The sequence below is a fragment of the Sparus aurata genome, chromosome 23, assembly GCF_900880675.1.
Source record: "Sparus aurata chromosome 23, fSpaAur1.1, whole genome shotgun sequence".
In the NCBI taxonomy this organism is placed as follows: domain Eukaryota; kingdom Metazoa; phylum Chordata; class Actinopteri; order Spariformes; family Sparidae; genus Sparus; species Sparus aurata.
The window spans coordinates 9,534,676-9,548,142 of NC_044209.1; the positions used below are offsets into that span (position 1 = coordinate 9,534,676).

Here is a 13,467-nt window from a genome sequence, read left to right on the forward strand (position 1 = left end):
GATGGTCCAAACGTAAACAACACAAATAATTTCCCGGTGCTCTGGGCTCCAAGCCCTCAAAGAGTCTGCAGATATGGCTGCTAGCTGCATGGCTAGCTGACCTTACTAGCTGACTTCTGCTATAGTTAGCAGCAGTTAGCTAGGTGATGTGCTGCCCCTGTTTGTGTAATTCGAATGGTGGCCAATTCTTACATATTGCACCTTTAATGCTCCACTGAATTAAGAAGAATGTGTGTAATGAAAAGGGTGTTATCTCTGGTTCTCCTGTTTTGTTCTGATCAGTTGGCATTACCCACAATGCAACGCACAAAGTAACAAGTAACAAAGTAACGCACAATGCCACTGAGGAACATCACTTTTCACATATGCAACAATACTCTCCAAGACCTGTAAACACACTTTAGAATGTAAAATGGTCGATTTACCCTTTAATGCCAATTTAAAAAAATGTTAGCATGCTACAATGCTAATCTTAATTGTTGAAAATGGTACCTGCTTAACATCTGCCTTTAAGCACAGGCTCACTGAGGGGCTCGTATTGCTGTAGACTCCTTCAGACCATTGAATAATAAAAAGTTATAAACACACGCACACACACACACACACACACACACACACACACACACAGGACCATTGTTGGTGCCAGGCTGTAACAGTGTGGTTAAGCCACCCTGTCCTGTACCTGCCAGAGGATTAGACAGTGGACAGTAGTGATAAGAGCCAGACGATCCCCAGGCCTTTGCACGACTTGTACATTCTCTCTCTATCAGCCGCTCTATAAAATCAATAGACAATGCCTTGCACACTGAAAAGACGGCTCGGACTGCATTCAGCCGGCGAGCCTATTTGAAGATCGGCTGTGCAGATCACTAGCAATTCAGATAAAAACCCATTATGGTGGAAGAAAATAGCTGGGGCCCCTTCGATTCAGACCCTATTCTTCAGATTAATGGTGCAACTATGGTAGCTGCGTCTCTCTAGTGAAACTGGAGAACAACGACGTTAGAACTGGACGTCCTGTGTGAATATACTTAGGATGAATATGCAGTATGTCGGAATGTCAGTTCAGATTTTGGATTGAATGGGAACAGAGTTGCTTTTTATCATGTGACTATTGTTTAAGAGGCTTCAGAGATCTGTCCTGACCTGTAGCTCTGTAAATTATTTTCCGTTTTTAACCACTCTAATGTTCTTAACTACCTCTACCACTTCCAATAGAGACCGCCAATATTAAGATGGTTTGCACTCATATATTTTGAAGTGCTTTGGAATACAGTCCATTAAATGGTGCTTCTGTGGTTCTCCATACAAATGTTTTCATGTAAATCACTTGTTGGACACGGACATTGAGTGTCCATGGAAAATAATATTACACCTAAAGGTATTGTACTCATTTTCAAAGCCATACTTTGAGTCTGGGTGTGTCTTGCTCACCTCCGAAAAGCCCAGTCCGCCCTGATTGGTCAGCTCTTTCAGGCCTGTGCGGGCCAGGCCGACCATGCTTCACATCGGCATTCCTGTTTTTCGTTTTATTTTAGGTGTAGCTATGACATAACAACCTTACTGAAGTCCCAACAGTTCGCTTGAATTTCCAAATGCGGGCTGTGGATTTAACGTTTTTATATTTTCACGGCATTTATTCTTCATAAGACCTGCTTTATAATCTACAGAGACAGGAACATCCCACTTTCTACAACATGGGACCTTTAAAATTGACGGCACAGTTAAGTATTTTCCGTTTCTCCTCCAGTGCAATTCAAATGAATCATTTAAGAAATCCCTCAGCGATAGCACTACACTACTTTCTATTTTTAAAGGGAACCAGAGTTGAATGAAGATAATGACCTCAATTCTACTACATTAGTGTTGTTTTTTTTCTATGGCAGCCACACTTCCTGTTATAAGTATGCAAAGACGCACACAGAGGAAACCTTTCTTACTTGGTCATTCATTACAAAACAAATCCCAATATTGACGAACTCCGTTTAAAACAGCGTTAAGCTCAAGGGGCTCATGAGTCGCATAAAAACAATGCTCATTGTTAAAGGCCTCGTTTCGGTGCACTGACACAGAGGAAAACAAACTCAACACACAATACCTTCAAAAGATTATTTCTGTGGAGGACAAGAGTTCACCTCCAGTTCACAAATGGCATGCGCTGACACCGAAGAGGAATATTTCTCTGCGGTATGTTTCCCTTTTTTTCCATATTCCCTTTAACTGCGTCTCGCTCTGCCTCACACAAACAAACACCTCTGCTTTTTACGCGCTCCCCCGCAAACACACACACACACACACACAAAAGCACATAATGGTGATCGGCTTTCTTGAGATTCGTGCTCATTCTTCTTTAAGCCTTGCACCTCTTCACCCTGGCCTGTTTGGCACCCTCTGTAAACACTCACTAACACACACACACACACACACATATTCACACCTTCGTGCAGCTGTTACTGTTAGACTGGGGAGTTGGCAGCCCTGCACCGTGGTTAGGTTTCCCACAGCTTAGAGACCGTCAGGCTGGAGGGGCTTCCCACGAAGGAAACCCCAGTTCACAAAGGCTCACAGGTTGACCATATGAGGCGGAGATGCCATCAGTATCACGCAGAAATCTTAAAGAAACATTTTTTATGTCACAAGTGGTCAGCTTTTTCACAGATGCGACAATTCAGTTAATCATATTTTCTAAACAGGCTTTAACTATTCACCATTGAAAGGCACATGCCAACCTTAAAGATATAATATGTAACATTTCTACATTAAAAGGTCATAAACCCGACAAGTCCTTTGTTATATATTGTTGTTGAATCATGTACGTACGGTGCATTTTGTTTTTTTCACCAGTCATCAAAAACATCCAATTAAATGTCAGAATGAGAAAGAAATCTGGCGAAAATCGACAAAATGTAACGTGAACACAACTTTAAGAAATTGACTCGTCCAACGTTTCTGCGCTCATTCCTTCGTCAAGTGACCCTGCAGTGGTCACTGGTGTTTATTAGAGCCTGACGTATCTGCTGACAAATATTATTGACCAATATTGGACTACCACAGATATTTCAGTATATTTTTCCAAAATCCCTCATGATCATCAGATCACCTGTGCGCAGGGTGGAGAGACTGACTCCTGATTCGGGAGTGGAAGCAGCTTGGGGCATTTCCCTCCCAGCCAATCACGGTGCAATGACGTGCTTTTTTGAAGACTTAAAGAGAGGTGGGGAGCGTCTCCCGAGCAGGCTCGCCGTACATCATATCTTTGCCTCGTCTTGCCTCAGCATTCCGCTCGAGTCGTAAAAATGTTGATTTGAGGTAAACTTCCCACCTCAAGGACAGGGTTTCAAGTCTGCAGAAGTCAGTGTAGTAAAGAGGGCGTCGGCACACTTTATCTAGCAGAGATAGAGGTTATAGACGATGGCAACAGCTTAGCAATGAATGTTTCATATCAGCAGTGCAGTGCAGCAGATAACCTTGGTGGCATCTGACTGATGCGCATATCACACCTGCTCACACTCAGATGGGAGTTTGAAAGGGGAAGATGTTTAACGAAATCATTGGTAAAATAAAGAACAGCACAAAACAGTGTTTGAAGATTGAATCGGCAGCGTCTGTGAAATATTGATTGTTTTTCTGAGCACATTGTTTATCTGAAGTGTGAAGTGAAGTATTGAACCCTCACATATATCAGAATAAGAGACCAGAACAAGCCTTTACGCATTACTGCTACCAACATATTACCAATCAAAAAAATATTGATTTTGGAGATTTGTGATATGTTTTTATTCTTTCGCGGTCAATTCAGGTTTGCTATATCATCCATCTACATCCAATACAATCAAACCATACTGTCCTATAATTGTCTTATAAATATATTGTAGCTCAGGGAGTAGGGGGCCATCATTTGAGGGGTCGTTGAATCAATTCCCAGCGGCCCCAGATACTGATCTCCAAATTGCTCCTAATGTGTGTTGGGGCAAAAGCAAATGGACATTATAATATTCCACAACTCATACTCAGTATTGTACAAGAAAAGATGCATTTAAAGCTACATTATGTAGTAATTAGCATCCAACATAGTGGAGCATTTAGGAGCTAAAAAGGCAGATTTCTTTTAGTTAAAAGAGAGAAGATATTAAACTTGCATTCATCAGGTGGAGAGAAACATGATTCGTATGAATGATCATTTGGCTCCATAACTGCTGGATGTATGAAAAGGCTGCAGGTTAGTGATGCAAAGTTGGTACAGGTTAACCTCGCTAACAGAGAGAAAAGCGAAAAGCTTTTCAGATAACTGACCGAGATTAAGAACCTGCAGAGGCAGACCACAGATCAGCCCGACCACAATCGGTCTTTATACTTCCCTTTAGATAAATCATCTTGGCGTATGTTACACAGTTCCGCTGGCAGCGCACTGGCTGAGGTATCTCTGTAAATCAAACTTATCCTCCTCATTTCACAGCCGATTGTTTCTTTTCCCTGCGGACACCTTTTTGTGGTAAAGGTCAGAGAGGGAGGTTAGGCTTTTATAATGACAGAAGATTGAATGTGTGGCCACCCAAGTTCCGCGGTGTTCAGTATCGATCCGCGCGTGCAGCAGTATGTTACAGTAGAAGATAACAGCGGACCTTAATAAGAAGCTCGTACATCACTGAAGCTGAGTGTGACACCGGTGAAAGAAGTCTATGAACTGCCTCGAACACCACATTTATCTGAGAGTGTGTATCACAGATCTCTCCAGGATACATTGTGGTTGTATAACTGGGGACATATTTACTCTGTATCCATCTGGATTGTTTCTGTGTGAGATCGGGATGAGTTTGTGAGATATGGGCCGTAGAGATTTCGGCCCCCCTCTTGAATATAATGGAAGTAAACTGCGCTCGTCTCGCAGCGCTCAAAGAGCAAAATAAAACATTTAAAAACTGGAGTCTCTCTCCAGAAATCATGACCTGGTTACTCACGATAATCCACAGACCCGTTGTGAGTAGTTTCATGTCAGAACTAATTCGTAGATGACGTCAGAATAATGACAAACTGCTGCTTGTGCCTGTACACTATTTCAAAGCAAAACAACATTAAACTGAACTAGTGATTGACATTTAATTTGACCAGTTAGGAGCTTCTATTCCTGCCCTGAGGCCTGGAACAGCCAATGAGTGATCAGGAAGACAGGAGACCCACTTTGTCATCCATAAATATATCATTTGATTGTGTTATAAAGCTCTCGTTTATGACAGTTCATGCAGTTTTCTCTCTGTATCGGCCACCTAAGCACTTATTTCCGACCATTTTGAATGCACAGTTAGTGTCAGACAGGGTTACTTTCAGGTCACAAAGTGGAATGTTTTTTCTTTGCCTAGCATCTGGATTTTTCCTCAGAAAACCATGCCTTTCATGTCCATTTTTGGTGATATTCTTATTAAATTTGAACTTTGACCATGTTAGACTATATATGAGAAACCATTGTGTTTGCCAGCCTATATGGGGCCCACATGGAAATGTTTGGGGCAGTTACAGTTCCTCAAAAATGTAGGCGAGGATAGTAAATAAATAATTCAGTGTGTTTAAACTCCTATAGATTGACGCCAGGAGCTTAAAGAGCTTCTGGCTGTTTGGGAAAAACATTTAGACTGTAACCTTTGAAAAGAGCCTGAAACCATGCCTGTAGTGGTTCAACAACAGCTTTGAATTTACTCTGAGCTACACTGGGACTCAACTCTGATTAAAATTGAACCCACATGAATCACATTAGTGTTTTTGCGAATATTAAAATGAGTATCCAAGTTAAACCACAATGTGTCAGAGAATGAAGTCGAGGGTATCGGAGGAGGTTGCTCTGCCTCAGGTATGATGCAGCAAAAACACTGTAGCGCGAGTGATTTGTGACTGGCGCGAACGTACGGATGACTCAGACAGTGTCTCCACCGAGAAGGACAGGGCGATGATATCTGCCAGCTCAGCATTTTGTGCTGCACGGAGGGAACGAGGGGATGATGAAGGTACAAGGATGATGGCGATACGGTGTCATCGCTGTGACCTTTCTCCAGGCATCTCACCCCGCCATGCTTTGCATCATCATCATCATCATCACAGTCATCACAAAGGACTGAGGGATGTCTCATGTATTATGCAGCAGTGGACAGTGAGCCGCCCTCACACACAGACAGGTGAATCTGTCTACAGTATCGGTGTGTATCCGAGAGCTCCGGCACAACAGCTCACAAGTTTATTTTTTCTTCTTTTTTTTTTTTTAGGGACAGCAGTGTCAATCTGTCAGTCTGCGACTTTGTTCCATAATATCTCAATATCTCAACAGCTACTGGATGGATTGCCCTGAAATTTAGTGCAGACATTCAGGCTCCACTCAGGATAAATTCTAACAGTGCTTTCCTTCAGCCCCATCAAAAATATGGTTTGTTTAAAATCGGCTAAACGAATGATGTCAGCATTAACCAACCAGCTGTTCTTCGTACACTGTAACACGTTACACAAATTAAGTAGAATTAATAATCTTCTATCATTAATTGAGCATAAATATACACATTTTTAATCATTTCAAGATCATTCAACTTACTTTTTTAAAGGGAATGTACTGCTGTAATTTCAAGCAAGTTTTTTTTTTTTTTTTAAAGAACCAAGACGAGAGCATCTGGAGACTTCCCAGCATGCATTGTTTTGGGGGTATAAAACCCACCGCAGACATTTTGACAAATGATCAAAACGTCCTATGTGTCTTTTAATATATAAGTCAGTTGGTTTTTATTTCAAAAACTTTAAATACAAAATATTTCATAAACATACATTTTAAAGATCATCAGCAAATATTAGCATGCTAATAGCTAAATCAGCATGGTAATATAAACCCTCTTGAGCCTAGAGGGGCAATCACATAGAAAGCATTCTATCACTTGTCTGACTCATACAAAACAGACATACCTTGATTCATGGGAGATGATCATCACAACATCTTTAATACTTTTTTCTTTTTCTTTTATCTCCAAAGCCAAAAATTGGCCTGTGTGTGTGTGTGTGTGTGTGTGTGAGAGAGCTTTTTGAATTGACTATAGGCATTACTCCTGCCTCCTGTGGTGGACAGTTCTAATGAAATCAATGAATCACTGCCGTTTTCTTCTTTCGTCCTCCTCATGAAGCCGACTTGAAAAATGTGTTTGTACAGCACTTTTCTGATTTCGGTCGGCCTGGTGACGACAGCTTGGCTTCGGGCTGTTCATGAGGACACCGATGGCCGAACTTGAGTCGCAGTTAGCTGACAGGGGCTTGATGCTGATGTGCTTATTGATGTCACACTTTTGATATGGATTCCCGGTTAGTCTCAGTCTGGACAACATCCGCTGAGACCCTGCCGAGCCTGGCAGCTCGAGGGCTGTTTAAAGATGTGACTGGCCACATGTGAAGCTCTTGAACCCACTGAGCAACCATTAAACATACTGTGCGTGCTAAGTGGCCTGTGCTCATCCCGCATGCATTCATAAACTGACGTCTGTGTAAGCAAAGACAACTGACGGCTCAACAAGCGTCTTACTTTCGCCCACTTGAGATGATGCGTGTCCCGGCCAAATCCCTAATAAGGTTTTGTCAGACCATGACAACTCTGTCTCAACACAACAGCTCCCTGGACTCCCTGGTCTTTTTCCACTGCTTGTGTTGAGATTCTCCGCGTTGGCCTCTCCCTCTGTGTTCGGCAAGGTGACAGGCGGCGATCGGGTTCGGTCACACACAGATCTAAAAAGCCACAGTGACGTGAAGTGGCGGGCTCACCTTTCATAGCGTGAGGCGCAGGAGGCTCCTCCATGAGGACTGGGCTGACGAACTGAATTCTCCTGCGGTATTTCAGGCACAGCAGAAGACTCAGATGGCCCGTTAAACCCCCTGTTGACTGGGCCCCTGGCTCCGCGCCCTTCCCTCGCCTGTAACAACTCAATGATATCACACAGATGAAATGGGAGACGCTGATATGGACACTACTCCGTCCATCTGTGTCCCCCCCTCCCTCCCTCCTGCTCTCCTTTAATCTTCCCCTCTGCTGCTGCGTCCCTGCAGCTGAACCTCCTCTCCCTCCTCCTCCTCCTCCTCTTTCTCCTCCTCCGTCTCATCTCCTTCCTCTCCCTCCTTTTGTCACTCCTCCCCGACTGTCACTAATTCCCCCTGTCACTCGTCACCTCCTTTCTCGCATGTCCCGGTTTCCTGCTCCATTTCTAGAGCATCACCAGTGTAATACGAGAATGTCTCCGCGTTCTCTTCTCTGCTCTCTGGCGACCTTGTTTCTGACCTTGTCCCCTCTCTGTTCTCTCTCTTTTCTTTTTCTCTAACAGCCAAGATGGCAATGAGCAGCATCCTCAACGCTGATGACATCAAGAAAGCTCTAGATGCATTTGCAGGTAAAGCACTTGTCACGGATGAATGCCGGGGTTCGGAGGGAGCCGGGCGTGACGAGCTGATGTCCGCTGCGTTTTGACTAAAACTGGATCCGGCCCGTATATGATCTCCCAGGTTTGGTTAGATTTGGGGGGAGGCGCGGGCTAAGGATGAGTTAGGCTCCAGTGTTTGTTGCCATTTAAACACAACACTTAACATGTGTGTGATACAACTATCATACAGGCTTACGTCATGTCGACCAGTGTGTCAGTGGGGGGCTCAAAATACTACGATAACCATGAGCCTCAGCTAGTCAGAGTGGCAGGAAATGTAAAATTCTCCGTTGACACAGTTGAGAACAAAAGGAGCCAGCATCCCCGAATTGATCCAAAAGTCTCAGAATGCAAACGTAAATTAATTTAAAGGAACAGTTCACCCCAGAAATGATGACGAAAATGAAATCTCCTGAAAAACCCCAGCGCCGATGGAAAGTCGGTGATGTTTTTCGTGGTCCACAAACCATTTCAAAACAGTGTTACAGCATATTGTAACAAATCGCATACTCCAAGTCTATGGAAGCCCCAAGATCCCAAATCGATTTTAAAATAAGTTATTTACACCCTTTATGCACGGTCGAGCTGCCGCACACACTTCTATCGACTGTCTGTAGCAGCTACAAAGGATGAAAATAACATCTTCTCATCAATTTGGGATCTTGGAGTTTCCGGGCACTCGGATTGCATCAGATGAGCTGTGTGGAGCCATTTTGGGGGGTTTTCTTCTTCATCAAGTCCCAATCCACTTCAGTTATTTCGGAGAATGCTGCGACGCTGTTTTGCTGTGAACTTCACACGACTTTTCTTCTCTAATGGGGGTGAGCAGAAAACAGCTGAATTTTCATCTTTGGGTGAACTGTTCCTTTACGCTGTAAATTGTTTTTTGAATTTTCTCAACGCTGCAAATCTTTAACTTTCCCAGTTCTAAGCTCTGTGATTGGATGCCTCTTGCCGAAAGGAGTGCTGGTATATGAACGTTAACTCCTAACTTGAAGTTTTTCTGTACACTGGCTCCAAGTTTCGACACTTTATCAAATAACCACATGTTTTCCAACAAAGCTGTTAGCTCTTCTGCTGCGTGCTCCAGCTGAGTGAGTCATGCAACATTTGTGGGAACAATGAACGGACCTTCTATTACAGGTTCTGTGCATACCTGTAGTATGGTGCATGCAGATAGAGCTCAGTGACCCAGAACAGACGGGTCCTCTGGTTGTTCTCAATCTGTAAGTGTCACACTGTGAGAAGGCTGCCTTATTATAATTAATTTCTTTGCCTTTGGGCCTCATCTCCCAGATCAACACGGGACAAAAAAAGTTAAAGGAACTTTTTGAGAAGTCTCATCAAATGCCTCCGCTGACTGACTGACTGCTGCAGAATGTGTCAGAAAGCTTATAAGATGTTCAGATATTGGAGTTTAAAAGGCTTGTAAAGTACTGTAGTGACGTCTTTGTGTTTGCTTGCCTGCGTGTGTGTGTGTGTGTGTGCGTGCAGCTGCAGACTCCTTTGATTATAGGAAGTTTTTCGACATGGTGGGTCTGAAGGCCAAGTCTTCTGACGACGTGAAGAAGGTTTTCAAGGTGCTGGACGCCGACAACAGCGGCTTCATAGAGGAGGAGGAGCTCAAGTGAGACACACACACACACACACACACACACACACACACACACACACACACACACACACACACACACACACACTCACACACAGAGAAATACACACAAATGTTTTTTTTGCTGCACATAAAACACCATTGTCCTGTGACGACGACCCTTTTCTGCTTTTTTCCCGTCCCCTGGCTAGATTCGTCCTGAAGGGTTTCGCCAAAGATGGCCGGGACCTGACGGACAAAGAAACCAAAGCATTTTTAAACGCAGCCGACAAGGATGGAGACGGCAAGATTGGAGTCGATGGTAAACATCAAATTCTATTGGTGGGGGCATCGCGAGGTCACGCAAACAGACAACATGAATGTGGAGAGAGAGAGTCGGACAAACACAGGCAGACCGTCTTCATGTGCTGCCGACCGCGGTTCACCACACATTTATTCACAGGCTGTAAGACTGCAGCCTCACTGTGGGTTCACAGTTTTCAGACTGCAACTTCAGTGTCATCATAGCTACGAGAACTTATACTTGTCGTTTTCTGTAGTCTTTCATTTTCTACGCCACAGAAGCCAAAACCTAAATCACTGTCTTTTCCTCGTCCTTCCAAAGTAAGTGAACGCACGACTGATGGCTTCAGAATAAAGGGGAATAAAAGGTTTCAGACAGATTTAGGCCTCTGAACCCTCACGGGCTTATCTGACGTCGCCTGGTTAGTGTTTGAGTGAGACACATGTAGGAACGTCTTCAGTCAGAGGCTTATCGTCCCTTTTCTGAGGAGTAAATGTCAGATCTGAGAAAAAGGTTTGGTTGCATATAGAGTTATGAAATGAATCAGAATTTGGATTATCACCAGTTGTGTCACTCATTCACTACTCGATGCCTGGGGGGGTCCACATTGAGGACTTTATAGTGAGCGCATCGTTCAAATGAAAAGACACGTTTGGACACTGTTTGGGTATTGTTTTTCCTTATGCGGACTCACAGAAAGTGCCCATAAAGTGCTCAAGATGTCTGCAAAAGAGCCCTCGTGAACTTGTTGTGTCAGTGTAAAGATGGTAAAGATGAGTGGGATAGCCCGAAACCCCTCCCGGACTCCCCAGGAAAGGTGCCTCAAAGTCTAAGTCTACTGGTGTGGACGCTGGGATCGAGCCTCTGACGGATGTTGACTCCCTACCAAAGTAGAAAGGTCCAGAAACGGCAGATGTGTATCTACAGCTGCTAGAAAAAGAGATGCGATTGTTGCGAAGTAACCGACATCCTGACAGCTTTTCTTTCTTCCTCTCTTGCAGAGTTCGTCCAACTGGTGACAGAATAAACAGTCACCTCGTGCGACTGACTAGCACTCCCAAGGTCACCTCCGAGCCACCGCTACATCCTGACACCCGCCTGCCCGCCCACCGCCCCGCCAGCCTCTTCCTCCCCAGTACCTACACCTCACCGCCCCACCCTGACACCCACAGCCAACCAGATTGCAGCTGATTCCTGCTACACACAACCCCTCGTCCTCATCCTCTCCCCCCCCCACGCTGCTGTCTTCACTAAGCGCAACACTGCACTATGGGAAGTAAGCTGCGGCGTGGCAACCCCCCTTTCCTCACACACACACACACACGTGCACAAACACACACACACACACACACACACACACACGCCCCCACAGCTATATTCACCCTATTTATTTTATCCTTTTTATACAAACTGTTCTTGTTTCTGTTTATGTATAGATAAAGATAAAACACATGCCTGCAGGAATAAACCTCACACTTTAAAGCATAAAGTAGATACTTAAAGTAAACAGAGAATATAAGAGAAAGAGCCTCGTTTCCTTCTGTACTCCCTGACTGTACTCTCTCTCATGTCTCTTCATTTTCTTAGCCGACACTTCCGCTCACCGTCCCTCTTTTCCCCCCACCCCCTTTTTTTCCCCCTCCCTCTGTCGATTTTCACTTCTGGCACGGTTCCCTTTCCTGCATTCGCTCCCCTTTTGTCCTTGTCACACACCGTCCATCCATCCATCTATCCATCCATCCATCCATCCCTTTCTCCTCTGGTAATGAGCTGTTGTAAAACACACCAAAAGAAGAAAGAGGTCAAGCTGTGAAAGAATCCAATAAAAACTTTTAAAAAAAACCCCAAAAAACTCACAAAGACTCGTCTGTTAATTCCTTCCTTTGTCTCCTCTGGCTGATTTACTTTCTCTGTTTCGCTGTCACATTCCCCTAATCATGAATAAAGGGGTGTACTTTCAAAAGTGAAGAGGTTAAAGTTAGCACTCAGTGTCATTTGCAAGTGCCCGTTGGCGCCGACTGTGTCGTCTCTTTCTGCTTTTCCGTGCAGTCCACGCTACATTAAGAACGCACCGTCACTGAAAGAGGAAAAAAAACGAGGCGGAGGATGTTTTATTCCACCTGCCCAGGAGTCTTTACTCTGTACTGCTGTGCTAGTTTAACAGAACCATGCTGTCAAGCCATTAGCAGAATTGGATTCACACTGGGGTTCAATTTGGGTTAAGTATCCCCGGCGGATGATCCGAACAGGCAACGCGGGGATCCTGATCTGCTTTAGTAGGCCATCTCACCGCCTGCGAAAATAAACACAGATCTGAAGCTTCGAGGCGATCACTTAAAGAGACGGGAGATCAGAGCTGTTGGGTTCAGCGTAGCTAAGGACAGTGTCAGAAGGGTTTAATGGGAAGAGGCTTGTGGAAGAGGCATCATCACCGCCAGATAAATCTCTCCGTCAGCCTGTTTACACCAGGTATTTAAATATGAGCTGTATCCTAATCTGGATTTGCTGTGAAAGGAAAGTGACCAGATATGCTTAAACACATCTGGATGTAGTCTGGCTCGCATTGTGCTTGGCATGGATATTTAGTAATAGCCTGGTTTAAGTCTGGCTACTGATTGTGTGCCAATTCCAGTGCCAACATTTGCATTATTCAACAGAGCGGTGTGAAAAGTGTAAGCAACTCAGATGGAAAATGAACTATGTTCAGAAAGAAATAACTGTGGGTGTGTGTGTGTGTGCAGGGAGTGTGTGTTGTGCTCAACTGTGCAGCGGGTCTGCTGGCAACAAGGCCTCTATTTCATCTAGTCACAGAGGAGCCGGCGCCAAACCAAGGCGGTAATATTTCTAATACAAAGAAAGGAATAACCTGATGCATTACATGTGCCGAATTTACAAGAGGGAAGAAATAATTCAGAAAAATAAAAAAACAGTGTTTCATAGAGCTCGCGGAGTTCCTTCAAACTCAGCAACTCACAAAATTCAGTGAATTCTTAAAGGAGTCTGGGGCAGATTTGCAGCCACCTCAGATGACTTTTTTAAGGGTCATTATTTTATTTTTGGTTACCACTGGAATAGGTTTCAGTGCTTCAGTGTTTCTTTTTTTGACTCCTGTTGCTTTAAGGTCCCCCCCAATTAGTACAAAGTCT

At 44.2% G+C, this 13,467-nt stretch overlaps 1 protein-coding gene across 2 annotated transcripts in view; it reads left to right on the forward strand.

Moving 5' to 3' along the window:
• The window catches only part of pvalb6 (parvalbumin 6), a 49,668-nt gene extending 37,491 nt beyond the window's left edge, over nucleotides 1-12,177 (forward strand). For both annotated transcript variants that reach the window (XM_030408962.1, XM_030408963.1), the window contains exons 2-5: nucleotides 8,331-8,396; nucleotides 9,921-10,053; nucleotides 10,230-10,339; nucleotides 11,323-12,177. In XM_030408962.1, coding sequence (XP_030264822.1) covers nucleotides 8,336-8,396; nucleotides 9,921-10,053; nucleotides 10,230-10,339; nucleotides 11,323-11,348 — 330 coding nt within the window. In that variant the 5' untranslated portion in view covers nucleotides 8,331-8,335 and the 3' untranslated portion in view covers nucleotides 11,349-12,177. The remainder of the gene's footprint in view (nucleotides 1-8,330; nucleotides 8,397-9,920; nucleotides 10,054-10,229; nucleotides 10,340-11,322) is intronic.
• Nucleotides 12,178-13,467: the final 1,290 nt, after the last annotated feature.